Source organism: Arvicanthis niloticus, chromosome X (genome assembly GCF_011762505.2).
Source record: "Arvicanthis niloticus isolate mArvNil1 chromosome X, mArvNil1.pat.X, whole genome shotgun sequence".
Classification (NCBI taxonomy): domain Eukaryota; kingdom Metazoa; phylum Chordata; class Mammalia; order Rodentia; family Muridae; genus Arvicanthis; species Arvicanthis niloticus.
In genome coordinates, this window is record NC_047679.1 from 11290518 (window position 1) to 11315520 (window position 25003).

Consider the following 25003-nt stretch of genomic DNA (forward strand, 5'->3'; position numbering starts at 1 on the left):
AAAAGTCGGGCTTTCTGACATAGTGAGCCACTTAGACCCCCACCTCTGCCCCACCTCGCAGAGACTCTTTCCAATTCCCTACTCATTTCCGCGGCAGACTGTTAATAGCTAACATTAACTTCTTGCATCGGAGTGACTACTAGCTCAGAAAATTATCAACATTTACCATCACATTCATTTTGGCTGCCACCAGTCAAAGTCTATTATTAGCGTTTATCTCTAACTAGTCACCCGCAGGCGCGAGCTACGTCATCGACAAACACAGCTCAGGAATCTTGGAGAAGACGTCTCTTCAGAACATCCTAGCTTCTTTGATTTGCTCTCCCAATCACTGCACAACCCAACTGATGCGCATCCGTAGGTGTCCTAGGATGAGTACCCTGGAATTGAGAATGGCAGCCATAGCAATCAGTTACAACGGCAGCGGTGGACGCGGGTTGGGGGGGGCGGGGGGGGTGTTAGCGAGCGCTATGGGCAGATCCGGGTCTCGAACCAGGAGTAACATACCACGCAGGCGCAATATGATAGGTTTCACGGGCGTGCTCGCGAGAGGTGTGGTTTGCGCCCGAAGCGTTGTGGGCGGACTAGATCCGTGTTGTGGGCTGGACGTGGGCGGGCAAATTAAAACGCTCAGCCCAATGGGAAAGAAGGGATCAGGTGCCGGGGCCACACAGGTCGCCGGGAATTTGGCGGCGTGAGCCAAGGGCGGAGTTTGAAAAGGGGGCAGTGCTCAGTAAGTAGGGACGGAACGATTGGCCAGCGGCGATGGCTGGGCGGGAGTTGGGCGGAGTCTTGGAACCGGCTGAGGGAGCTTCGTTAAACGGTAGGCGTCTGGGAAGGGGGTGGGGTCTGAGGGATTCTCTTCGAGAGGGGCAGTCCTCTGAGCCGCGGGGCAAGGGGGAAGGCTCCGGGCGAAATCTCCGAGAGTGGAAGGTGCGGGTTCGGCCCTACAGGAGGTGGAGTTGAGTGAGTCTTTAAGGGTGCCGCTGAGGCCGCGGCAGCCTGGTCTGGTGGACTAGAAAGGTGGGTGATTTATCTGAGGAGATAGGCTGAAGCGGGCAGGTTGCAGAAGCCAAGCGTTCCGGGCGCAGATTAGAGGTATGAAAGGATGAGGGAAGTGGAGGGGTCGGGGGGAGGGGGGGGCGGTGATTGGATATGGCAGGCCTTAGAAGAGCCTGGTTGAGCCTGGGGTTACCTCGTTTAGTGAATAGGCAAAATGAGGAAAGAGAATCGGATAAAAGCAGCGAGGTCCAGAGGGAACGGACAAGACCAGGTTTCCTCTTAGCTGAAGATGGCCTTGGGGGGCGGGGTTTAGAAGGCTCGGGAATGGAACGGGGCTGAAGGCAGCTATCTAGAATAGGGGGCGGGGCCTGGGAAGGGGCCGGGATGTGGGGTCCTCTGGACACTCCAACCGCCTCACTACCAACTACACCTTTGCTAGAGCCATTCCATGAGCTAAGGCTCTTCAGCCATGACCTCCACCGGCCAAGATTCTTCTACCAGGCAGCGAAAGACTAGGCACAATCCCCAGTCTCCTCTTCAGGACTCCAGCGCCACCTTGGTGAGGCCCCAGACTGGCCCTGATGGTGGGGGGGGGGGGTGGCGGGGGGAATGGAGGGATGGATGGCGAAGCCAGCCAGCCATGTCTAGAATCTGAGTCTTCTCTCTGATTGGCAGAAGCGTGGTGGTAAGAAGGGTGCTGTACCCCACTCCAGCCCCAATCTAGCGGAGGTAAAGAAGAAAGGCAAAATGAAGAAGCTCAGCCAACCAGCTGAAGAAGACCTAATCATGGGGCTTCAAGGGCTGGTGAGAGAGGCCTGGCTGCACTTTGGCCTTTTTTTTTTTACCAAACAAAACATGATTTTCCCCCATCTGGGATGGTGTGAGGTATTTTCTCTCATTGGAGTCCTGAGTAAATCTGTGTTTCTTTTCTTTTCTGCTGCAGGATCTGAACCCTGAGACACGAGTACCAGTTGGTACTGGATTGGTGTTTGATGAACAACTAAATGACTTCCACTGCCTTTGGGATGACAGGTGAGGCTGGTACCTCCAAATTGTCCCCAAACTAGAAAATTTATAGAATTGCCCCCTCTCTTCTCACAAACAAGAGTGAATCTTTTCTTATTCTAGCCTATAGTCTGGAAGCAGGTGATTTAGGGAAATGGGGATCATTCTTGAAAACTTCTCTTTTAAGCCAATAAACAGTTATCGAGTGTCTGCTGTGTGCACAGGGTTAGTGATATACGTGACCAACATAAAAATGTCCCTTCTCCAGCTGACTGGTGAGTATGAGAGGAGATCATTAAACACCCAACAGCACTATAAACTGTTCAGTGATGATGAAATGGAAATCCATGTGGTTTTGCTTTGAGACAGAATCTGTCTCTGTAGCCTAGGCTATCCTGGAACTAGTCTGCAGCAGCCTCAAACCTTTGGTGAGCCTCCTGTCTTTGCAGCTTGAGTGCTGACTTCTTCCCACTTTGAAGCCTAAAAAATACATTTGAAATGACATTTCTTTTCTTCAAATACTTCAAGGCCAGAGCTTTGCTCTTACGGTAAAGTCAGAATTCTTTACCCTGGCCTCTAAGGTTCCGCGTGATTTAGCTTCCCGTCACCCTTTGTGACCTGTTCAGCCAGGCCTCTCCTCGTGTGCTTCAGTTCACTTCACCCACACTGGCCACCATCGCTTCTTTCAGTGTGCCAGGCACCCTCTAGCCTTGGGTCTTTACCCTTGACTGATTCCTCTTTCAACTTTCACAACTATGGAGACTCACAGAAGCCTTTGACTGGCCACTACCCCTCTCACATCTGTTCTTAGCTGTTTTACTAGCCCCTGCCATTGTCTGTTAATCATTACACTGATATTTAACAAATATAGTAGCTGTCTCCCCTAGCCCGACCTAGACCTAAAACTAACTCACGATGTCAGGAGGCTTTCTTTTATGGTACATTTGTTGAGGATACAGCAGTAAACAACACTGCCTTCAAAAGTAACCAAGAGGTGACCTCCACAGTGTTAGCTCAGAGAAGCTCAGGTGGGAGGGAGAGGAAAGTTTGACTGGAAGGGGTGCTTCCTTTTGGAATACAATAGCTAGGGGAGGTGTTGCTAACATTTGAGTAAAAATATAAGGGGTGGGGGGAGGCTAAAGGACTGAGCCATGAGTCATGCTGAAAAGAGTTCCAGACGTGAAAGACAGTTGAAGTCCTTAGGCCTAGCTGAAGGGAATGCGGTTTAATTGAAGACCAAGGAACAGGGAAACAAGGTGAAAGAGGAGGGGTGTGGTAAGAAAGAGCCAGAATAGGGATGGGGACAGGTTTTTTTTTTAAGGGCCTTCTGGGTGTGACAAAAAGTTTGGCTTCTACTGGGAACAGAGTCGGAACTACAAAAGGGTTTTGAGTAGTAGAATTCTAACCACTGGCTGGCTCCAGTATACAGGACGGGCTGTTGAGGGAATAAGTAAAGAAGTAGGGAGGGGTTCTGGTAAAGGCGATAGAGCTTCCGGCGACGGCATAAATGGTAGCGGGGAGGAAAGTAGTATAAGACTTCAGAAACAACCAGAGGACAGGCTGAGGAGCAGCTATAGGAGGGTGGGTGGGAGATGGGATGAGAGCAGACACACTCCTAGTGTTTCTGCTTATCTGTGTGTATGTGTGATTCCATCTCCACCTCCCAGCTTCCCTGAAAACCCTGAGCGGCTCCATGCCATCAAAGAGCAGCTGATCCTCGAGGGCCTCCTGAGCCGCTGTGTGTCCTTTCAGGTGAATCCTCCACGGCCTTCAGATTGTGGGCGGGGACTGGCAGGACCTAGGCATGGCATGGCCTACGGCTCTGGCCCTTTTCTTCCTTGTGTCTCCCCAGGCCCGGTTTGCTGAGAAGGAGGAGCTGATGTTGGTTCACAGGTGAAAACTTAGGAGCTTGGTAGGGTGGGGAGGAAGATGCCCAGGCCCAACCAGGACAGACTGAATGCTTCGGGAAAGAGTCCCATACACTCTGTGGCCAGCCTTGGGCAAGTCCCTGAGCCTCTCTGAATCTGTCATTGCTAAAAAAACCCAAGGTCCAGCCAAATGTGATGGTACATGCCTATAATCCATCACTTGAGATGTGAAGACAAGCAAATCAGGAAGTCAAGAGAGCCTAAGCTACATATCAGGTTTAACTTGGGTTTATGAGACCCTGTCTGAAAAAGCCTCCCAGCCCCTAAAGAAAATCAATCTAAGTTCTTCAGGAGGTTCAATGTGTATATTGGGTACCTGACAGCATCTTAAGCCTGTGAAGGGTTAGTGTTATTATAGTCTGGTTCATTAACTGAAGGTAGATACTTGCCAGAATGACCAGGAAGGTTCTGGGAGTTATAGAAACTCAAAGGAAGTAGGCTTGGTACAGTGTGGCTCACAGAAAAACTAGCTTGGCAGAGAGAATATCTGAGCTAAGTTCCAAGAGGCAAAAAGGTGGGTGAGTCTAGCAAAGAAAAGGGCTGAGCAAAAGAAGATTGAACAGAACTGTAACTATATAGCCAGAGGTCTAGAAGTACAAGTTCATGGCTGTCTTGGGAACTAACTATATAACTGGAGATTGGGGGGGCGGGGGTGGCGCTAGAGAAGAAAGAGAGACTGCGGCCTGAATCCCAGCTGAACCCCTAGGTTGACTCCGGAGGCCTGATTTGACATGAGGTCTGGTTTGTAGAAGGTATGGCTGTGGAGGGACCAGGGCTGTCAAACCTCTCTATCTTGTGTCCCCAGCCTGGAATACATTGATCTGATGGAGACAACCCAATACATGAATGAAGGAGAACTTCGAGTATTAGCAGGCACCTATGATTCAGTTTATCTGCATCCGGTATGGATGAGAACTGCTGGGTCAGGGTGTGGCAGCAAGTCTGGGGCATCTCCCATATCCATGCCAATGCCACTGTGGGAACAAGAAGCTAAATAGATAGGGCAATGCTTTCTCTCTAACTTTTTCTCTCTGGTTTTCCACGGTCTCCAGAACTCATATTCATGTGCCTGCCTGGCTACAGGCTCTGTCCTCAGACTGGTAGATGCAGTCATGGGGGCTGAGATTCGGAATGGCATGGCCGTTATCAGGTAGGACTCTCAAGTATTTGGCTTCTTACATGTTTTTTTAAAAAGCATTTCCACATAGTGGAGCATGGCGGTGCATGTCTGTAATACCAGTACTTTGGAGGTGGATAGTAAAGGAAGGCTCAGGAGTTCAGGGCTAGCCTCAGCTATATAAATATATGTAAGATACTTTGTCAAAATACACGAAATGTTAAATGTGTTAACTCAGGTATTGTGTCTTCGTTTCATGTGGTTGAAGATTGAAGAGTCAAGTGGCACAAAGGCGGGGGTGGGTGGGGGGATTGGTTTCCAATAGAACTCTCTCTCCTCTTTGTTGATGAACTCCTGAAAGGTGCCCATTGTCACCAGTAACTTCTGTGTCCTCTCTCAGATAGTTTTGCTCAACTAGTAAGTAATAAGTATCAGTTCATTGGCTCATGGGCATGTATTTCTTTTCTATCTGGAACATCTTGAAATCCAGATGTACCCAGCACTGCGTGACATCTCAGGCTTCAGCCGGTGGCATTTGCTGTTTCATTGTTGCCCATGGAAGGTCAGAACATCTTGGCACAGCTGACTTCCTAGAACTGATAAAAATGCAGAAGATAGCTTTTGTCCTCCTCAGCCCCCTGTTAACCACCACGGGCAGTAAGCACGTGACACACTCCCTTCTATACCGTGCTGTTTTTTAAAAAACCAAAAAACTGGCACATCATTTAAAGCTGTCTCTTAACAGTATTTGGGTTACACTCAAGTGAGATGCCATTGTATGAACATACTTTTATGTTACTCTCCCCCATGCTGGTGGGAATTTTGGTTGTCTTCTGACTTGGCTGCTTCAAATACCATAGCAAACACCAGTGGCACGTTTCTTTCCTTTTTTGTTTGTTTTTTTGTTTTTGTTTTTTTGTTTTTTGGTTTTTGGTTTTTGGTTTTTGGTTTTTTTTTTGTTTTTTTTTTTTTTTTTTTTTTTGGTTTTTCGAGACAGGGTTTCTCTGTGTAGCCCTGGCTGTCCTGGAACTCACTCTGTAGACCAGGCTGGCCTCGAACTCAGAAATCTGCCTGCCTCTGCCTCCCAAGTGCTGGGATTAAAGGTGTGCACCACCACCGCCCGGCTCAGTGGCACATTTCTAAAGATAGCATTTTCTATTACATAGGTCTCAGGTAAGCCTATGTAGCAGAATGACCGGGTTTGAAAGAATATGCACAGATACCTTCATTTATTTGCGCTCGCTATACATACTAGGCAGGCCTTGAACTATAGATCCTCCTGCTTCTAGTTCTTTCTTTGAGTGTTAGTATTACAGGCATGTACCACAATGCCAAATGGATGCACAGGTTATGTTTAAATCTCCTTTGAGGAGAGGGTGTTAGCTTGGGGGGGGGGTGGCAATGGAGCTTCAAAAGCCACAGTTACTCAGTTGCTAGCAGAGTTACAGAATCTCTACTGAATGAATTGGGAACACGGGAAAGTCCATCTCTAGAGGAAGACTCCCAGATCTGTAGCTTTCCCTTTCCTGCTTAGGCCTCCTGGACACCATGCTCAGCACAGTCTTATGGATGGGTATTGCATGTTCAACCATCTGGCTGTGGCTGCCCGCTATGCGCAAAAGAAGCACCGCACTCAGAGGTCAGTAGCAAATGAAAGATGCGATGTGGGTACCATGGAATGGGCGGGGGATGCTGTGGTCTAGGTTGTTCCTCTGTATTTCACTTGGTCCCCTGGCACAGAGCTCCCCTCTCTTCCTGCTCACAGGATTCTCATCGTGGACTGGGATGTGCACCATGGTCAAGGAACACAGTTCACCTTCGACCAGGACCCCAGGTATATCTCATGTTCCACCCTAAGGACTGGATTCTTAACTACTTCTAACCTTCAGGCCCTGCCACAGGGGCCAGGAAGCCATTTACATTCAGGTGTCCTGGAACCAGGAAGTGTACTGCTTCCTTGTTGTCTACTGTCTCCTAATTTCACTCTGAAGCAGGAACTGTGGCGTTCCCATGTCACAGATGGTCAAACCACCTTACAGGTTACAGTGTCAGACAGAGATGTGAAAGGTGTGGGGTTTGACTTAGTATGTGGAGATCCTGTTCAGCAATTTACCCCCTGAGCTGGAGGCGACCTCAGATTAGTGCTTTGTGTTTTTAATTATGACAACACTTCACACTATTCTTAAAAATTAAAAATTGAGCCGGGCGGTGGTGGCACACACCTTTAATCCCAGCACTTGGGAGGCCAGAGGCAGGCAGATTTCTGAGTTCGAGGCCAGCCTGGACAGCCAGGACTAAACAAGAGAAACCCTGTCTCGAAAAAAAAAATTAAAAATTGAGTGGCAAGGTGGCTCGGTAGGTAAAAGTGCTTGCTTGACAACCAGAGCTTGATCCCCAGGTCCCACATGGTGGAATGAGAGAGAACCAACTCCTGCAAGCTGTTCTCTGATCTCCATATACACACCATAGCCCACACAGCCCCCCAAATGACAGTTTAGGTTATAGCCTGTTTGTATGCATATATAAATATTAAATAAATTAAATATAAATATTAAATAAATAAATAAATAAATATGCATTATTATTAATAATACACTACCGATGGGCTACTTCTTCACATGTTCACTGGCTTTATTTCATATAGTGGTGTACTGGGACACAGTTATCATGTTGGTTCTAGAAAAGCATTTTATCCTCTGTAAACCCTGTGAACAGTTGGGTATGCTGGTGCATATACTTTTAATCCCAGAACTTGAGAGGCCATGGCAAGTGGATTCCTGTGATGAGGCCAGCCTGGTCTATAGTTTGAGTTCCAGGATAACCAGGGCTACACAGAGAATCCCTGCCTCAAAAAAACAAGCAAACAAAAAAGGCTGTAGATGATTTCATGGCATTATATTCCTGCTATATAAGATACTTCCTACTTTTTGCTATTATAGATAGTTCTGCTGTAAATATTGTTATAAGTATATAATTTTCATCTCTGGTTATGTCTGTGCAATGAATTTCTTTGTTGTTATGTTTGTTTTTTCCAAAATGAGTTTCTCTGGGTAGCCTTGGTTGTCCTGTCACTCTGTAGACCAGGCTGGCCTTGAACTCCTAGAGATGGCACCTGCCTCTGCCTCTGCCTCTGCCTCCTCAGTGCTGGGATTAAGGGCATGCTCCAGCATGTACAATGAATTTCTAATAGTAGGGTGCTGAGTCAGACAGATCAACGTACTTTAAGGTCTGGTACATGCTGCCAAATTTTACTCCAGAAGGGTACCAGTGTACCCTCCTATAGAAAAAAAGCCCTTGCCTCTAGGTAGGTTTACATCATAAGCAGTAGTTGTTTTATCTGGCCTTTCATCCAGTTGATTACATGGAATCTACGACTCTCCACTAGATCTTCCGATCTTGTGGCCCTTGACCCTGTGTAGGTACTTTCTTTAATCATTGCTTTCCTATTTTCTAGCACTTGGTACATGACACTTGTCTTTCCCCCTGTGTCGGAATTGTCCGTCTTGCTCTCTGAAAGACTTTCAGTTCCCTTTTTCCTGTATGTTATCCCACTTGAACTCTAGGTTCCCTTAACTTCTCTGTAGCAGGGCTTGACGTTTTATGTCTGCTGCCTTACATCTTTCTTTGATATTTACAAATGTTCTTCTGTTAGATCTTTGATAATTACTTTATTTTCTGTTCTCCTGGACTCCTGCTAAATATTATGCTTCCTGGGTTGATCCTTTATGGTTTTTTGTTTTGTTTTTAAGTGGGAGACAGGAGGTATTTCTCTTTGACACTCCAGGGCCAGGGGAAGTATGTAGCTGTCTGAGATGACAGTTTTTTCCTGTCTGCCCATGGTGTCTACATGCTGGAGGTTCAGTCGTTAGAGTCTCAACTCTGCCTCTCCCACTTGAGATGCCAGGGAGCCTGAGAAGTTTTCCACATCTGCCTCCTCTAAATGCATCTCTTTTGTTTTTTTTTTACATTTCTAAGGTGAAAGTTCATCTAGTCCACTCTATTCTTGAAGTTTTAACTTAGTTTTTATTTTCCTTCTCTCTTTTCAGTTCTGACTTCCTGCTCTAAACCCTCAGTCCTAAGGGTTGGTCTAGGTCTTTTTTTTTTTTATTTACTTTGAACTCCTTCGTGCTCCTACTGACTCTACCTCCTATGTTCTGGGATTAGACCACGTGCCATCAGGCTTGGTATATATGACACTAGAGATAAAACCTAGAGCTACATGCATTCTACCAACTGGGCTATAGCCCCAGCCTTGTATGGCTTTTTCCAAATAAGTCTTTTAATTTTTTAAAAATTATGTCTATGTTATTTTGCCTCCCTATATGTCTGTACCATGTGCATGGCTAGTGCCCTCAGAAGCCAAAAAAAGCGTCAGATTCCTTGGCACTTGATTACAGACAACTGTGAGCTTCCATGTGTGTCCTAAGAATCAAACTCAGTTCTTCTGAAGTGTCACCTCCCCTCTTAACTGTTGGTATCTCTCCAGCCCCCCTAGCCCATGGCTTACTTATATTTTCTGTCACTTTTTACTTTTGCTCAGTGTCCTGAGAGATGGCCTTAATTCTGTTTGAATTATGTACTTGGACATTTGTTTGTTTGTTTATTTGAGATTCGGTCTTACTGCTATCACCCAAGCTGGCTTTGATATTCCTCTCTGTAGCCCAGGCTGGCCTCTAACTTGAGATCCTCCTATCTCAGGCACTATCCCTAGCTCACATTTTTTTTTTTTTTTTTGATCAGCAGAAGCATTTTCTTTTTTCCTTGTTTTTATACTCTCATTCCTGGTCTTACTTTTATAGAGTAAGAATTAGAAGTACCTTATCCTGGTAATAGTGGCATATGCCTTTAATCTCAGCACTCTGGAGGCAGAGGCAGGTGGATCTCTCTGAGTTTGAGGCTAGCCTGGTCTACTGAGTAAGTTCTAGGACAACCAAGTCGTCACAAAGAAACCCTGTCTAAGAAAAAGAAAAACAATTAGAAGTTTTCTCCAGTTCCTCATTGTTAAGTCTCTTCATTCTGAGGCTGATTGTCTTCTTGGGTCTTCTCTTTATACTGGCGCTTTCTTCAAATTCTTCTCTGGCTGTTTATACCTCAAACTGAAGGGCTATTCTTAGGGCCATCGGGATTAGTATACTGTGCTGTGTGTAGATCTGAATTCCTAAAAAGCATTTGCCCAGAATGGAGGCAAGATATCTGCTGATACAGATCTCAAGTTTAGGGACTGTGGGAAAAGCTCCAGGTATTAGGTTAGAGTTTACAGATGCCAGGGTGGAAAAAACAAAGAGTGTCTTTGGGCTTCGGGGCACACAACATTTTTTTTTTTTTCGTTTTTCCAGACAGGGTTTCTCTGTATATCCTTGGCTGTACAGAACTCACTCTAGACCAGGGTGGCCTCGAACTCAGAAATCCACCTGCCTCTGCCTCCCAAGTGCTGGGATTAAAGGTGTGTGCCACCACTGCCTAGCTTTTTTTTTCACAACATATTTTTAAAATTAATTTTTATGTGTATATGCATAGATGTATGTATGAATACCATTAAGAAGAAAGAGTCAGATCCTCTTGAACTAGAGTTACAGATGATTGTGAGTCACCCGCCATGTGGGTGTTGGGAACTGAACCCAGGTCCTCTGCAAGAACAGCTAGTGCTCTTAACCTCTGAGCCATCTCTCCAAGACCCCAATGTTTCTTTTTTTTTTTAATCCCTCAGCCTTGCCAAAGGTATTTATCTATTTCACTTACTTTCTCAATATAGTTTCTGGCCTTTTTTATATTTGACATCTCTGCTATTTTAAAACTTCACTATTTTTTCTCTTTTTTATCTTTTTAAATTTCTCCCACTGCATTCTTTATTTTGTTCATTTGTGGCTTCCTGGATTAAATGTTTCCACATTAATAAGTTTATTGCCCAATTTTTTTCATCCATATAGACACCCATTACTCTACCCCTGGTTTATTTCTGCATAAATTCTAGAATGCGTCTTGAAAAAAATAGGGATTCTTATTTTTAGTAAATGTATTAATAATTGAGGTAGAACTTAGTGGTAGAACTGTTTTTTAACCATGAGCAAGGCTTTGGGTCCCATCCCCAGCGTTTAAAACAAAGTGATGTAAGTATCATATCTGAAAAAAAAATGAGTAAGACTTGAATAAGCTTTTTCAGGGGAAAGGTAAAGCAAGGTCTCATTATGTAATTTAAATTATTTTTAAATTCTCAATCCTCCTGCCTCAGCTTCCCAAGTGCTGAAATTATAGATGGGCATCACTCTAGCTGTCACTTTTACTATCCTTTCCCAGGGATGTCAGAAAGGTAAAGGGTGCACCTGTTCTATCAGTCCATTGTTATACTTGAAGTTGATTGAACTTATTGTATAAAATATCCTGTTGGCGTCTGGGGAGATACATGGCTTGGTCAGTAAATTGCTTATGAAGACCTGAGTTTGATCCCCAGAACCTACATTTTTAAAGAGCCTGGAATAGTGGTACACACTTATAATTCCAAATACTGGAGTGGCAGAGTCAGGCAGCGCCATGGCTCACTGACCAGCCAGCCTAGCTTAATGAATGAGTTCCAAGCCAAACAAAGACCCTATCACAAAAAATACAAGGTGGATGTTCTAGACTAATAACAGCCATTTGTCCTTTGTCCTGTACACGCTGCCCACACACATATGCACATACATCTATCTATTAAGCTGTTAAGACCCTCAATTCAGTATGTAGTACTACAAAGTTATCAATAAAAGTAAAATCCTCTTCTGTATGGTCTATAGACTTGGTTCCTTGGGTACTAGGTTTTTTGTTTGTTTTTCAAGACAAGGTTTTTTGTATAGCCCAAGCTGGCCTGGAATTTACTCTATAGAGCAAGCTGGCCTCAAACTCACAGAGATCCACTTTCCTCTGCCTCTCAAGTGCAAGCTATTCATTAGGATGCTAGCTTTTCTGTTTCTGACTGAGGGCTCTTGTAGAGTTGGGTTTCTTTTATCTTTTTCTTTTCTTTTTTTTTTTTTTTTTTTTTTTTTTTTTTTTTTTTTTTTTTTTTTTTTTGGTTTTTTGAGACAGGGTTTCTTTGTGTAGCCCTGGCTGTCATGGAACTAGCTTCACAGACCAGGCTGGCCTCCAACTCAGAAATCCACCTGCCTCTGCCTCCCATATGCTAGGAGTAAAGGTGTGCGCTACCACTGCCTGGAGAGTTGGGTTTCTTCAAGTCTTTGCTTATTTATTCCCTCAGGAAACTTTTTGTTCTCCATAAGGGCTATGGTGGTTCTCTGTGAGTTCAAGGCCAGCCTGGTCTACATAGAAAGTTCCAGAACAGCCAGAGCTACATAATAGACCCCATATAAAAACAAAACAAAAAAAAAAATCACCCATTACCTATTCAAGACTCGAGCTTTGTACGGGAATTTCATCCCCCAATTCCAAGACTTTTAAGAATCTTTTTTATATGCTTTAAATTTCACAGCTAAATTATCAACATATTTGAAGATGTCTCTTTTGAATTAGTCTCGATTCTTTGCTTTTGACTACTTTTTTATTTCCCACAGTAGGAGAGGGGATGCTGCCTTAGAACACTGGAACAAGGCAGGGTGTAGTTGATCAGTTAGATGGTAACTGGATAGACAGACAGACAGATAAGTTCAAGATTTTCCCCAGAAAACAGAATTAATTACCACTGCCCAAAACCATCTCCTGTACTTCCTATGGGAATCTGTACGTCATGTTTTTTAGACTAAACACGAATAGTGTGCGTTTTTACCTAGTACCTATTCATCATGTCTCTCCACCTAGAACATGTACATCTATCCTCTCAGTCTGAATCTGTAGATTTTATCTTTTTGTCAGAACCTGCACATTCTGAGTCATTTCAGCATCAGTTTTGTGTGTTGGTCCTTCTCACTGCTGTGACAATTTTCTCACCTGTGAAATAGAAGTAGAGGTGGCTTTGTGAAGTATTAAGAAAAAAAGGACCTGTCGTCACTGAGTTATAGTAGCCTTAAGACGACATCCTTTAACACCACACACAAAACCAAGTTCCATCTTTCCTCATTCCTAGTCTCTGCATCTCTCTACTTCTTTCTTTCAGTAGAATCACTAGGTTCCCCATCATGAGCTTGAGGCCCTTTACAGCTCTCACCGGCTTCTGCATTTAAGTTCCCCCATGACCCCTGTGGATGCCCAGTAGCCAATGTTGTTATTACCCTGGGATAATAACACTTGGGGGGGGGCGGGGGGTGATTTGAGAAGACATGACCTAGAGTTTCTCACAAGGTCAGCATTTCCCAGGTCCTTGGGTAGACTCAGTAGCTCTTGAGACCTTAGACTTGAGTCTGAAATTGGGTGGACACTTGACAGAAGGGTTCTGGTGGGAGATCAATGAAAATGTAGAAAAAAATGGGAGAATTAATGAATGGGAAAATGAAGAAGTTGGTGAGCGAATGGAAGGGTAAACTAATGGAAAAATTATGAGTATAGATGGAGAATTAGAAAAACGTATGAGATGGGGGCTGGAGAGATGGCTCAGTGGTTAAGTTAAGAGCACTTGTTCTATGTTCAATTCCCAGCAACCACAACCATCTGTAATGGGATCCGATGCCATCTTCTGATTTGTCTGAAGACAGCTACAGTGTACTCACATACATAAAATAAAACAAATAATTCCTTTTGAAAAAAGAAAAACTTAGGAGAGAAAGAATTGGGGAGCTGGTAAAAACAACTTGTTGAACCAACCCCTGCAGCTATAGGTTGAGAGTCGTACATTTGACTCTTCAATTCCCTTGTTCTTTTCTGTGCCAGGGATTGGGTTAACACAAGCTAGTCAACATTTCTTTTCTCTGCCTCTAGTGTCCTCTATTTCTCCATCCACCGCTATGAGCATGGTCGGTTCTGGCCCCATCTCAAGGCTTCTAACTGGTCCACTACAGGTTTTGGCCAAGGCCAAGGATATACCATCAATGTACCTTGGAACCAGGTCAGTGTCTGCCCATGTAAAGTGAGCCTAGCCCACCTTCCCACAGGCTCAAGAAAGGTAACTGACTATGGCATTGTGCTTCTGTGTCTGCAGGTGGGGATGCGGGATGCTGACTACATTGCTGCTTTCCTGCATATCCTCCTGCCAGTTGCCTTTGAGGTCATAAAGATCTGGAATATTTGGGGTGAGGTCACAATGAGGGATGGTCCGTGAAAGGCAGGTGTTCACACCTAGTATGTCTCTTTCCTCAGTTTCAGCCTCAACTGGTCCTGGTGGCCGCTGGATTTGATGCCCTCCATGGAGACCCCAAGGTAGGGCAGATTCTCTGGGGTGTTTGGCAGACCAAGGGGAATACACTGAGCTTCATGTCACTCGTATGTCCCCTCAGGGAGAGATGTCTGCCACTCCAGCAGGATTTGCACACCTAACCCATTTGCTCATGGGTTTGGCAGGAGGCAAGTTGATTCTGTCTTTAGAGGTGAGTAATTCACCTTTATCTAATCCCGTAGATCCTAAAGGGTTTAGGATTTTTATATTTATTTGGGGGTGTGTATGTGTGTGTGTCTGTGCACACTATGCATGTGTACCATGTTGTGTGTGATGTTCAGAAGATAACATGTGGGGTTGGTTCTCCTTTCACCATGTAGATTCTTTTGAGGGATTGAACTCAGGCTTGGTAGCAAGCCCTCTTATCCTCTGATGTATCTCACTGGCCCACATTGAAGGCTTACAAACAGACTTTTTTGGGCCTTGGGGATGGAGTTAAAAGGTAGAATACTTAGCTAATATATTGCAGCGGTTCATTCTCAGGACCACTAAAAACAAGAGTTTTCATGTATCTAAGGATGTCCTTGGGGCTGAAGGGATGGCTCAGTTGTTGAGAGCACTTGCTGCTCTTGCAGACTGCCTGGGTTTGATTCCCAGTGTGGTGGCTCACAGCCACTCATAACTCACAGTTCCAGGAGATTCCACAGGCTCACATGTGATGCCCATACACACATACACACACACACACACACACACACACACATACACACACACATTACATGGAGGTAAAAACTTCATAAATTTTTTTAAAAATTTAATGGGGCTGGGCAGTGGTGGCGCATGCTTTTAATCTCAGCACTTGGGAGGCAGAGGCAGGTGGATCTCTGAGTTTGAGGCCAGCCTGGTCTACAGAGTGAGTTCCAGGACAGCCAGGGCTATACAGAGAAACCCTGCTTTGAAAAACCAAAAAAAAAAATTTAATGTGATATTTTTTAGGATTTATTTATTTTTTATTTCTATGAATACACTGTAGCTGTCTTCAGACACATCAGAAGAGGGCAGCAGATCCCATTACAGATGGTTGTGAGCCACCATGCAGTTACTAGGAATTGAACTCAGGACCTCTGGAAGAGCAGGCAGTGCTCTTAACCGCTGAACTATCTCCCCAGCCCAGGATTTTTTTTTAAAAAATTCCTGTTCTTGGCTCAGCCTTACCACCTCATAAACTCCTTGTGCCTCTGCTTCCCTTAGATCAAGTAGGCAACACGCTAACGGTAATCACGTCGCATTAGTTTACAGTGAATTCAATGAAGTCATTCTCTAAGTTTCTTGTTGCTTGACAGATAGTATGCACCCAAATACTGTTGATGTTCTCAGTATGTTTCCCTGGTAATATCTGGCCCTCTGCTTGCCTCTCCCCCAACAACTCCTTCCCCAGGGTGGTTATAACCTCCATGCACTGGCTAAGGGGGTCAGTGCTTCACTCCACACCCTTCTTGGAGACCCTTGCCCCATGTTGGAGTCCCCTGTTGCACCTTGTGCAAGGTAAACCTGGGGGGATAGGGGAAAGGAAAGCCCTTACTGCCTGCTGGGGGGGGACAATTAGTCATGGTTCCCCTTCCTCCTCCCCCAGCGCCCAGACTTCCATCTCCTGCACTCTAGAAGCCCTTGAACCCTTCTGGGAGGTCCTTGAGAAATCAGGTAGGTGGGGATGTGAATGACCATCATTAGACATGGAGTGAGCTATTGGGGGAGATTCTCTCCCAGATCTCTTCTTGCCTTGCTGGGATGCCTTGGTGGGAAGGGCTGTGTGAATTTTCAGTCTTATGTCCGGACCACATTTTGTCTCAAGAGTGTGACAGGATCCAGATTCAGGAAGTAGGGTGATCTGAGCCCCCCTCTTTATAGTTGAGCCCCAAGAGGAAAATGAAGTGGAAGGGTACATGCTAGAAGAGGAAGAGGAGGAACGCCGCTGGGAAACTGCTGCTCTGCCAATGGATCCATGGCCACTGCTCCAGAACCGCACTGGGCTGGTCTATGATGAAAGGATGATGACCCACTGCAACCTGTGGGACAAGTATGTGCTCAGAGGGCTGGCTTCAGTAGTGCTTGGCTCACTCTCAGTCACTAAACCCTCGGCTCTGCTTTCCCCCACTGCTAGTCACCATCCTGAGACACCTCAGCGCATCTTACGCATCATGTGTCACCTGGAGGAGGTGGGTCTTGCAGCACGCTGTCTCATCATACCTGCCCGGCCTGCCACGGATGCTGAGCTCCTTACGTGCCACAGGTCAGACCCCGCGCTAGACAAGTTCTAGGAGTAGAGACCAGGGCTCTCCAAGATGGTTTGGAGCTACTACCCACCTAGACAGGTCCAGGTTCTTATGTGGGGATGAGCTGGTGACTCTTGTTCCCTCTGTGTCCCCAGTGCTGAGTACGTGGAGCGTCTCCGGGCCACAGAAAAGATGAAAACCCGGGATCTGCACCGTGAAGGTGCCAACTTTGACTCCATTTACATCTGTCCCAGCACCTTTGCCTGCGCACAGCTGGCCACAGGCGCTGCCTGCTGCCTGGTGGAAGCTGTGCTTTCGGGAGAGGTGCGTCTTCTCTGCGTGCCAGCGCACTTTAGCTGAAAAAAAAAAAAAGGTCCTGACAAAATAGAAGAAAGAAACGGGGACCGCCCGTTCCCACTTAGGAGGCCAGAGGCAGGAAGAGAGTCTGTTGGGAGGGGAACCCGGGAGCGGATGGCCTAGTGGCTGGTAGACAGAAGAAAGGGAAGACTGGGAAGGTAGAGAGTGAGGGCCAGAGATCCAGTGTCCCTGTTCCTCTCTACAGGTTTTGAATGGCGTTGCAATAGTGCGCCCTCCAGGACACCATGCAGAGCCAGAAGCCGCTTGTGGTTTCTGCTTTTTCAATTCTGTAGCTGTGGCTGCTCGCCATGCCCAGGTCATTGCTGGACGTGCCCTTCGGTAAGCGCCCCCCACCCCCCCAGGCCCCAAAACCTGATCTTTACAGGGACCTGGCTACTCTCCTCATTCAGTCTTACTCGGCAGACCTATGGTCACCCCTGGGAGCTTACACAGAAACAAGCAAGCATTCACTGGGCAGCACCAGACTACGAAAGACCCAGGATGGGTGTGTTACCTGCCACCCAATCATAGCATCTAGATGCTTAATAAACTAGCATCCAGGATACTGCACCAGCATTCCTGATACCTAACATGTTACCCCAACAGAACTCATGCCCAGGCTCCTACTACTTACTCCAAAAGGCCTAGGATTTGGTATGTTACCCTTAGCCAACCAGGCCTGGAACCCTGTTCCCTAGTCAGTCCATGGAACAGTCCCTAGCCTTCAGTACTTCTTCAGGCCCATGAGTTCAGGAAGCCAAGGTTGGACCTTCATTCTTAGAATAATAGCTCTGTTTTCTCATTATATCCATGGTCCTGTTTCCCAGCAACAAATGCCTCTGAAGACCATAGGAGTCTAGCTAGCCATGCCCACTTCTAGGCCTAAATGTCCCAAGCTGCTAAAAAGAGCTATCTCCCTTTCCAGGATCCTGATCGTGGACTGGGATGTTCATCATGGTAATGGAACTCAGCACATATTTGAGGATGACCCCAGGTGAATGATGGGACTGTGGGCAAGGGTATGGTACGGGACGATATGCTGAAGCATCCTTCAGGGATGTTTGTAGCCCCTAACCTGCTGTGGTCCCTTTTTCATCCCACCTTCTCCCTGGCAGTGTATTATACGTGTCCCTGCACCGGTATGACCATGGCACTTTCTTCCCCATGGGGGATGAAGGTGCCAGTAGCCAAGTAGGCCGAGCTGCAGGTACAGGCTTCACTGTCAATGTGCCCTGGAATGGGCCCCGCATGGGTGATGCTGATTACCTGGCTTCGTGGCATCGTCTGGTACTTCCCATTGCCTATGAGGTAAGGCTCTGATCATTGTATGACATTGGTATAAGTGTGCACATCTGCCTCCTTCACATGTGTGCTTGACTATCAGATGACTAATCATATGATGGCTATTGGGACAGAGATGGTGATGGATGGCCTATGTATCTGTCCATGTACATACAGCTGCCTGTGAGGGTCCTATCTGTGTGACATTTTATGCTATGTGTATATATATGCATGTGTGTGCCTTCTGAATCTGTCTGCTTATCCTGAGTGCATAGCTGTAAGGGTATCCCCAAGGCATACTTTTTTTTTCTTTTTTCGAGACAGGGTTTCTCTGTGTAGCCCTGGCTGTCCTGGAACTCACTCTGTAGACCAGGCTGGCCTCAAACTCTAAGACATACTATTGTGGAACTGTGTTAACCTTCTGAATCTGTGTGGTCTCCAGAGTGCATGGCTGTAAGGGTATCCCCATGAGATGCTGTTGTGGAACTGTATGGAAGAGAAGCCTGAGATTAGATACATTATGGATACATGTGTGTAATGTTACATAGTAGCTGTCATCTCCTTTCTCTGTGTGATAGGTGTGATATTATATGTTGCTGTCTTATGATAGCCTGAGAAAGACTCTCTGAATGTGGAAGGCTGTAGTCACATCGTCATCCATATCTGCCTAACTGGGTCCACATGTCTATATAGTGAGTCTGTCTGGCTGCTTTGACCCAGAGGTGGCCTGGCTATGTGTGAACTGAGGACAGGGCCAATGGCATGTGTGTGACTGACAATGCAGTGAGGACACAACTCTGCAAGCCTCAACCTAGGACTGTACTTTTACATCTGCATGCATGTGACTATGCACAGATACCTACCCTTTATGTGTGTGTAACTGCATGCAAGTGATTGCCTCCTGTGGGCGTGAACACTGTCTGTAACCATTGTTAACTGTGGTGATGGTATGTGCATCATTGCGCCTGTGCAGGGGTAGCTGTGTATTATTGTCTCCATGAGAAACCAAGTGTAAGTGGTGGGATTTGCAGCCCTGTCAGTGTGAAACTGGTTGGGAGTGGAGATGCATGACACTTATTAGTCTATAGTCTGTGTATAAAAGCCCATATCATGTGCACGTGTGTCCCATATTTGACCCTCTGTATGTGAGAGAGGTTATGTCTCTGTTTCTCTTGTCACTATCTCCTCTCCTGCCTTCTGAGTCTCCATGTCTCTTTGTCTCTATGATCCATATCTGTCTCAAACTCTATATCATGCCACCTTCTGTTAATTTATAGTATCTCCCAAGAGATTTTTTAACCTTTATTTGTTATGTGTATGTATGTTTTGCCTAAATATGTATGTGTACCACATGTATGCTTCATGCCTATGGAAGCCAGAAAAGGGCATCTGATCCCCTGGGACTAGAGTAAGACAGTCGTGAGCTGCCATATAGGTGCTGGGAATTGAACCTAGTCCTGTGGAAGAGCAGTCAGCTCTCTTAATGACTGAGCCATCTCTCCAGCCTCTGTCCCAGGGTCTTGAGTTTCTGGCAGGTATACTCTAGTCTCGTTTCAGGCTGGCCATGTCTGTTTCTCCTCGTGTCCCTGTCTTCCGTTCCTGCTTTTCAGATCTCTGGCCTGGCATCCTCTGGGTTTTGGCTTGTATTGCGATGCCCTTAGTTCCCATCACTCACTGCCTCCTCAAGCCTTCAGGCCATCTTCTCTTCTCTCCTTATGCAGTTTAACCCAGAACTAGTGCTCATTTCAGCTGGCTTTGATGCTGCACAAGGGGACCCACTGGGGGGCTGCCAAGTGACGCCTGAGGGTTATGCCCACCTTACCCACCTGCTGATGGGCCTCGCCGGTGGCCATGTTATTCTTATTCTAGAGGTAACTCTCTTGATGGCCCTTCCCTTGGTGGGAGGGCAGTTTGGAAGGGTTGGCTATATCACTCAGGACAGTTTCTAAAATCTCCTTTGAGTACAGGTCGACCTGGGATGATCGTCTCAAATGAGATTTTGTTTCGTTTCATTTCGTTTTTTTTTTTGTTTTTCGAGACAGGGTTTCTCTGTATAGCCCTGGCTGTCCTGGAGCTCACTCTGTAGACCAGGCTGGCCTCGAACTCAGAAATCCACCTGCCTCTGCCTCCCAGGTGCTGGGATTAAAGGCGTGCGCCACCACCGCCCGGCATCAAATGAGATTTTAATAAGGACAGTAGCAGTATTAGACTTGGCTGAGCACTCCATCCATGCAAAGTAGGCTTCTCTGGACTTTTCTGTCTTACAAGTTTGTTTGACAAAACAGCATTGTGAGGTAAAGTCTGTTTAACTCACTTTCCTCTCAAGATCAGAGGAACTAGCCGGGTGCGTTGGCACATGCCTATAATCCCAGCACTTGGGGGCAGGAGGAAGAGGAGGAGGCAGAAGGATCAGGGTCGTCTCAAGTTTGAGACCAACCTAGGCTACCTGAAACACTGTTTCAAAGAGCCTTCCCTCATCAAACCAGGGAGTTGAGGAACAGTAACTGCCTGAGGTCACAACATTTAATAGTGCTGACCTGAGACTTGAACATCTGTCTCTGGTGTTCTGGATTTCACCGTTATTCGAATTGAGACAAAGTAAATTCACTGACCTTTTGTAAGTGACAGGTACCCATCCCCTTATACTGCATGGGCTTCCTGATCCTACAGATGGCGCTAGCTAATCACAGAGGCATTCCCAGCCTGTAAAGATACCCTGTCATACAATGTGCACTGTAAAGATGCCCTGTCTTCCTACCGTTACATCTTTCAGACATGAACTTAACCCTGAGCAAGTTTGGGTGCTGATTTTCATAGACAGGACAGTAAGTCACAGAGAAACTACCTGGCTTATAAGAAGTCCTACTTACAATTCACCTGGGACTGCTTATGGGAGGCTAAGGGTGGTTAAGAACCTCAGCTAGTGTGAAGACCCCGTCGTTCAGTGGTAGAACTTGTATGGCCTGAACCAAGGGCCTAGGATCACTTCCATGGCGATGCTAGCAACAACATGGACTCTTTTGTCAGCCCAGATTCAAATACCAGCACTACTTCCTCAGCTGTTGTGACCTCAGACAAGTCATCTCCCTGCTCACATTGAGCCTTGATCTCCTTACATGTAAAATGAGTAGAAACAGGTTTCTAGCAAGTATGAAGAAATTCAAGTTAGGGGACCGTACAGAGAGAATGCTAGTTGTTCCTATCCCAGGTTACAACGGGGCCTTTTTGGGATCTGCCCTGAGCTTTGGTGTGGGGTCAGCTCTGTGCTTTCTGTGCTGTGAGGCAGGCCAGGGGTTCTCGGACATGGCAAGACAGATCTGTCCACATTGAACACCTGGCATTTTGAGGGCTGGGTTAGCATGCATAAAGGATTTAAAGTAGGGTCTAGCTCATAGCAAGCAATAAACACGAGCTATTATGTATTAATGCTCTGATCTGTATCATCATTGTTATCTGGCATGTGACAGCCACTATTTACATCCCCCCCCCCCAAGCCACCTCGCGCAGTGAATTCTGCCCTTGTTACAAATGTGTTACACTCATTTGTCCCTGGTACTAGCCTATGCTCTAGACTTTTAGTGCCCTAGAAAAAGGAGGAGACCTAATTGGAGAGTCAGGATATCTAACCCTCCAAATTCCCTGATGCGCTGCTGTGCAACCGTCTCCTTTACCAAGGGCGGATACAACTTGGCATCCATCTCGGAATCTATGGCTGCCTGCACCCATTCCCTCCTTGGAGACCCACCATCCCAGCTTACTTCGCTGCGACCTCCACAGCCAGGAGCTCTGGCTTCAATTAGTGAGGCCATCCAAGTTCATCGCAAATACTGGCGCAGTTTACGGTTGATGAGTAAGTGGGCCTGAGAACGGGGGGGGGGGGACCTCAAAGAAGGGGGGAGGATTAGAAGTCAGAAAGGAGATGACAGCCATACTTACCTGTCTTTTTCCATTGCTCCAGAGATGGAAGACAAGGAAGAATGCTCTAGTTCTAGGCATGTCATCAAGAAGCTGCCCCCAACTGCCAGTCCTGTGGCAGCTAAGGAAATGACCACACCAAAAGGAAAGGTTCCCAAATTAAGCATGCAGAAGATCACAACCGCATTACCTGCGAAAGAGTCTACTCTAGGCCAGGTTAAATCAGAGATGGCCATGGCAGGGCTTGCTCAGGGCCAGTCCTCAGAACAAGCTGCCAAGGGAACTACACTGGACCTGGCCACCTCAGCGGCTCCTACAGAGGACTTAGCTAAGCAAACCACCTCACAGGAGGCTGTGGGAGGAACTGGGCCAACTCCTCCAGCCTCATACGCAAGTAAGCCAAGCAGGGCAAGTAAGCCAAGCAGGGAAGCCTCACCTCTGCAGGGAGCCACAGCCCCTCAGCCCCTGGAGTTTGGGTTTCTCAGAACTTTGGAGCTAAGCAGTGAGGCTCAGGTAAAGCCTGGCAAACCTGGGAAGAGGGTAGAAGGGCTAGGAACTGGGCCTTCTCAGATACATCTTTTCCTTCTGTGTCTCCAGGAAGCCTATGACTCCGAGGAGGGCCTGCTAGGAGAAGCAGCTGGAGGTCAGGACATGAACAGCTTGATGCTGACACAAGCATTTGGGGATTTTAATGCCCAGGTGAGCTCAGGGAGAGCCTGGTGTTATGGCTCTGTCTTGTCTATTTATGCCTCAAGATGGGAGCATAGGATGTATTAACGGAGAGGTCAAATCTTTTCCTTACCCCATTTTCCCTACCCACTCTAGGAAGTATTTTATGCCGTGACCCCACTACCCTGGTGTCCCCATTTGATGGCAGTACGCCCCATTCCTGCAGCAGGCCTAAATGTGTTCCAACCTTGTAAGACATGTGGAACACGCCAGGAGAACTGGGTGTGTCTGACTTGCTATCAGGTATAGAACAAAAGAAGGGTATTGGGTAGAGGTTGGCCTAGCAGCAAACTTCAGCTGGTGCCAAGCAACCAGTGACAGTCACTTTCCAACCTCAGGTGTACTGCAGTCGCTATGTCAATGCCCATATGGTCTGCCACCATGAAGCCTCTGAACACCCATTGGTCCTCAGCTGTGTTGACCTGTCTACCTGGTGTTATCTCTGTCAGGCTTATGTCCACCACGAGGTGAGCCTGGGCAGGGTGTTTAACCCATGCACACTGAGCCCTATCCCCTTCCACCCCATAGCCCTTCTATCATTTGGTAAGGGGAGAACACAGACTCCTTTGCATGGCTGCTCCATGGGTATTTGCAGAAGGGTATAAGGAGAAGCAGTATTTGAAGTCTACTGTGGTGACAGCCTCTCTGTGGCTGAAATAGAGCCACTTTCACTTTGACCTGCCTTGTCCTTGCTTCTTCCTCAGGATCTCCAAGATGTGAAGAACGCTGCCCACCAGAACAAGTTTGGGGAGGACATGCCCCACTCACACTAAATCCCAAACCACACTGCCTGCTTGCCTACCGAGGCCCCAGGCAGAGCAGCTTAGTTCACTGCAGTCTTGGATGAGGGTGGCCTCACTGTAACCCATCTTGAATAACTTTTGCCAGGTGCTTATTTCAGTGTAAATCTTTGGCAGAGGACTCTACTGTCCAGGTTTAGATGTGCCTCTGCCCATGGCTGGCTTGAGGAGCAGCTCTGTTCTACCCAGAAGGAAAGAGGGACAGCTTAGTAGTCCTAGGAAGGAGCTGAGATCACAAAGATGACATTGAAGGAGACAACTGGCAGTGGTGACAGGCCTGCATATTTAATAAAGTTGAAGTTGTTACAAAACCCGAAGAAAGCTTTCTTTTTTTTAATTTTGAAAAACCCGTCATTCCAAGCCAGAATAACTGAGGGAAGAATGAGAGGCAAGAAGAAAGGAGAGGTCTTCATCAACTCAACTTTCTGTCTATCCCCCCTCCAAAAAAAATTTTTTTTAACTAAAATTGAATTGGTCAGCCAGCTTGGCTCTGCTGGAGATTAGATTGGATTCTTGAGAAACTGAGTCCCCACCATAGAAATAAGAGTCTCACCAGGCATGCTGGGGCATGCTTTTTTAAAATATTTATTTTATGCACATGAGTATACCATCACTGTCTTTAGACACACTAGAAGATGGTATCAGATCCATTACAGATGGTTGTGAGCCACCATGTGGTTGCTGGGAATTGGTCTCAGGACCTCTGGAAGAGCAGATGGTGCTCTTAACCACTGAGCCATCTCTCTAGCCCTGGTGCATTGCCTCTTATCCCCAACCTTGGAAGGCAAAGGCAGTTGGACCTCTTGAGTTCAAGGCCAGCCTGGTCTACATAGTCATAGCCAGTCAGAAGTACTTGGTAAGAAGACATGAAAACTATCAGGAAGTAGCCTCCCTGGGCCTGTTTCCCCATTGACCTCATTGATTTGTTTGGGGAGGGTAAGGATGGGTTCAGTTTTAACTTCAGGGTGTAGTGGTTATGGGTGGCATCCTGAGGGAAAGTACAGTGCCATTATCCAGAGTTGGATGACTGGAGGGCTTTTCTGGAAATTGATTCCACATCATGACACTTGCTTTGGCTGTTTAGGGATTTTGTTGGTTATGATTTTCTCATCCCAGAGACTCACCTAATGAAAAAGAAGGAGGGCATCTCACCCCACCTTTTTAGATTGGGTCTCATATAAATCAGGCCAACTTCGAACTCAGACCTTGCACATCTTTTTTTTTTATTTGTGTGAGTGTTTTGTCTGCATGTATGTAATTTGTACCACATACATGTCTAATGCCGTGGAAGCCAGAAGAGGATGACAGATCTCTCAAACTGGAGTAGAAATCTAACCTGGGTCCTGTGGAAGACCTTGTACTTT

General features: G+C 46.5%; 1 protein-coding gene across 6 annotated transcripts; it reads left to right on the forward strand.

The window, feature by feature from the left end:
* Positions 1–756: 756 nt before the first annotated feature.
* On the forward strand, positions 757–23960 carry Hdac6 (histone deacetylase 6). Of its 6 annotated transcripts, none has more exons than XM_076918782.1 (29): positions 757–823; positions 1442–1561; positions 1678–1806; positions 1946–2034; positions 3675–3759; positions 3860–3900; positions 4741–4837; positions 4988–5085; positions 6587–6691; positions 6818–6886; positions 13891–14017; positions 14111–14176; positions 14269–14328; positions 14406–14495; positions 15723–15829; positions 15918–15985; positions 16193–16361; positions 16446–16574; positions 16713–16881; positions 17120–17253; positions 17840–17908; positions 18030–18222; positions 19917–20066; positions 21871–22045; positions 22154–22623; positions 22708–22809; positions 22936–23082; positions 23178–23306; positions 23544–23960. In XM_076918782.1, exons 2-29 carry the CDS (start codon positions 1472–1474, stop codon positions 23610–23612), a joined length of 3426 nt encoding a protein of 1141 aa, XP_076774897.1. In that variant the 5' UTR covers positions 757–823; positions 1442–1471; the 3' UTR covers positions 23613–23960. The 6 variants fall into 6 exon arrangements, with proteins under 6 accessions (XP_076774897.1, XP_034341378.1, XP_034341379.1 ...); XM_034485487.2 differs by lacking the exon at positions 757–823 and adding an exon at positions 833–933; XM_034485488.2 differs by lacking the exon at positions 757–823 and adding an exon at positions 834–966.
* Positions 23961–25003: the final 1043 nt, after the last annotated feature.

Bases quoted from the DNA above. Each gene is read 5' to 3' on its own strand.
- Hdac6 (XM_076918783.1), top strand. From the start codon at position 1,472: ATGACCTCCACCGGCCAAGATTCTTCTACCAGGCAGCGAAAGACTAGG. The intron at 6,692-6,817 runs GTCAGTAGCAAA...TCCTGCTCACAG, and splicing joins AAGAAGCACCGCACTCAGAG to GATTCTCATCGTGGACTGGG. The intron at 15,986-16,192 runs GTAGGTGGGGAT...CCCTCTTTATAG, and splicing joins GGAGGTCCTTGAGAAATCAG to TTGAGCCCCAAGAGGAAAAT.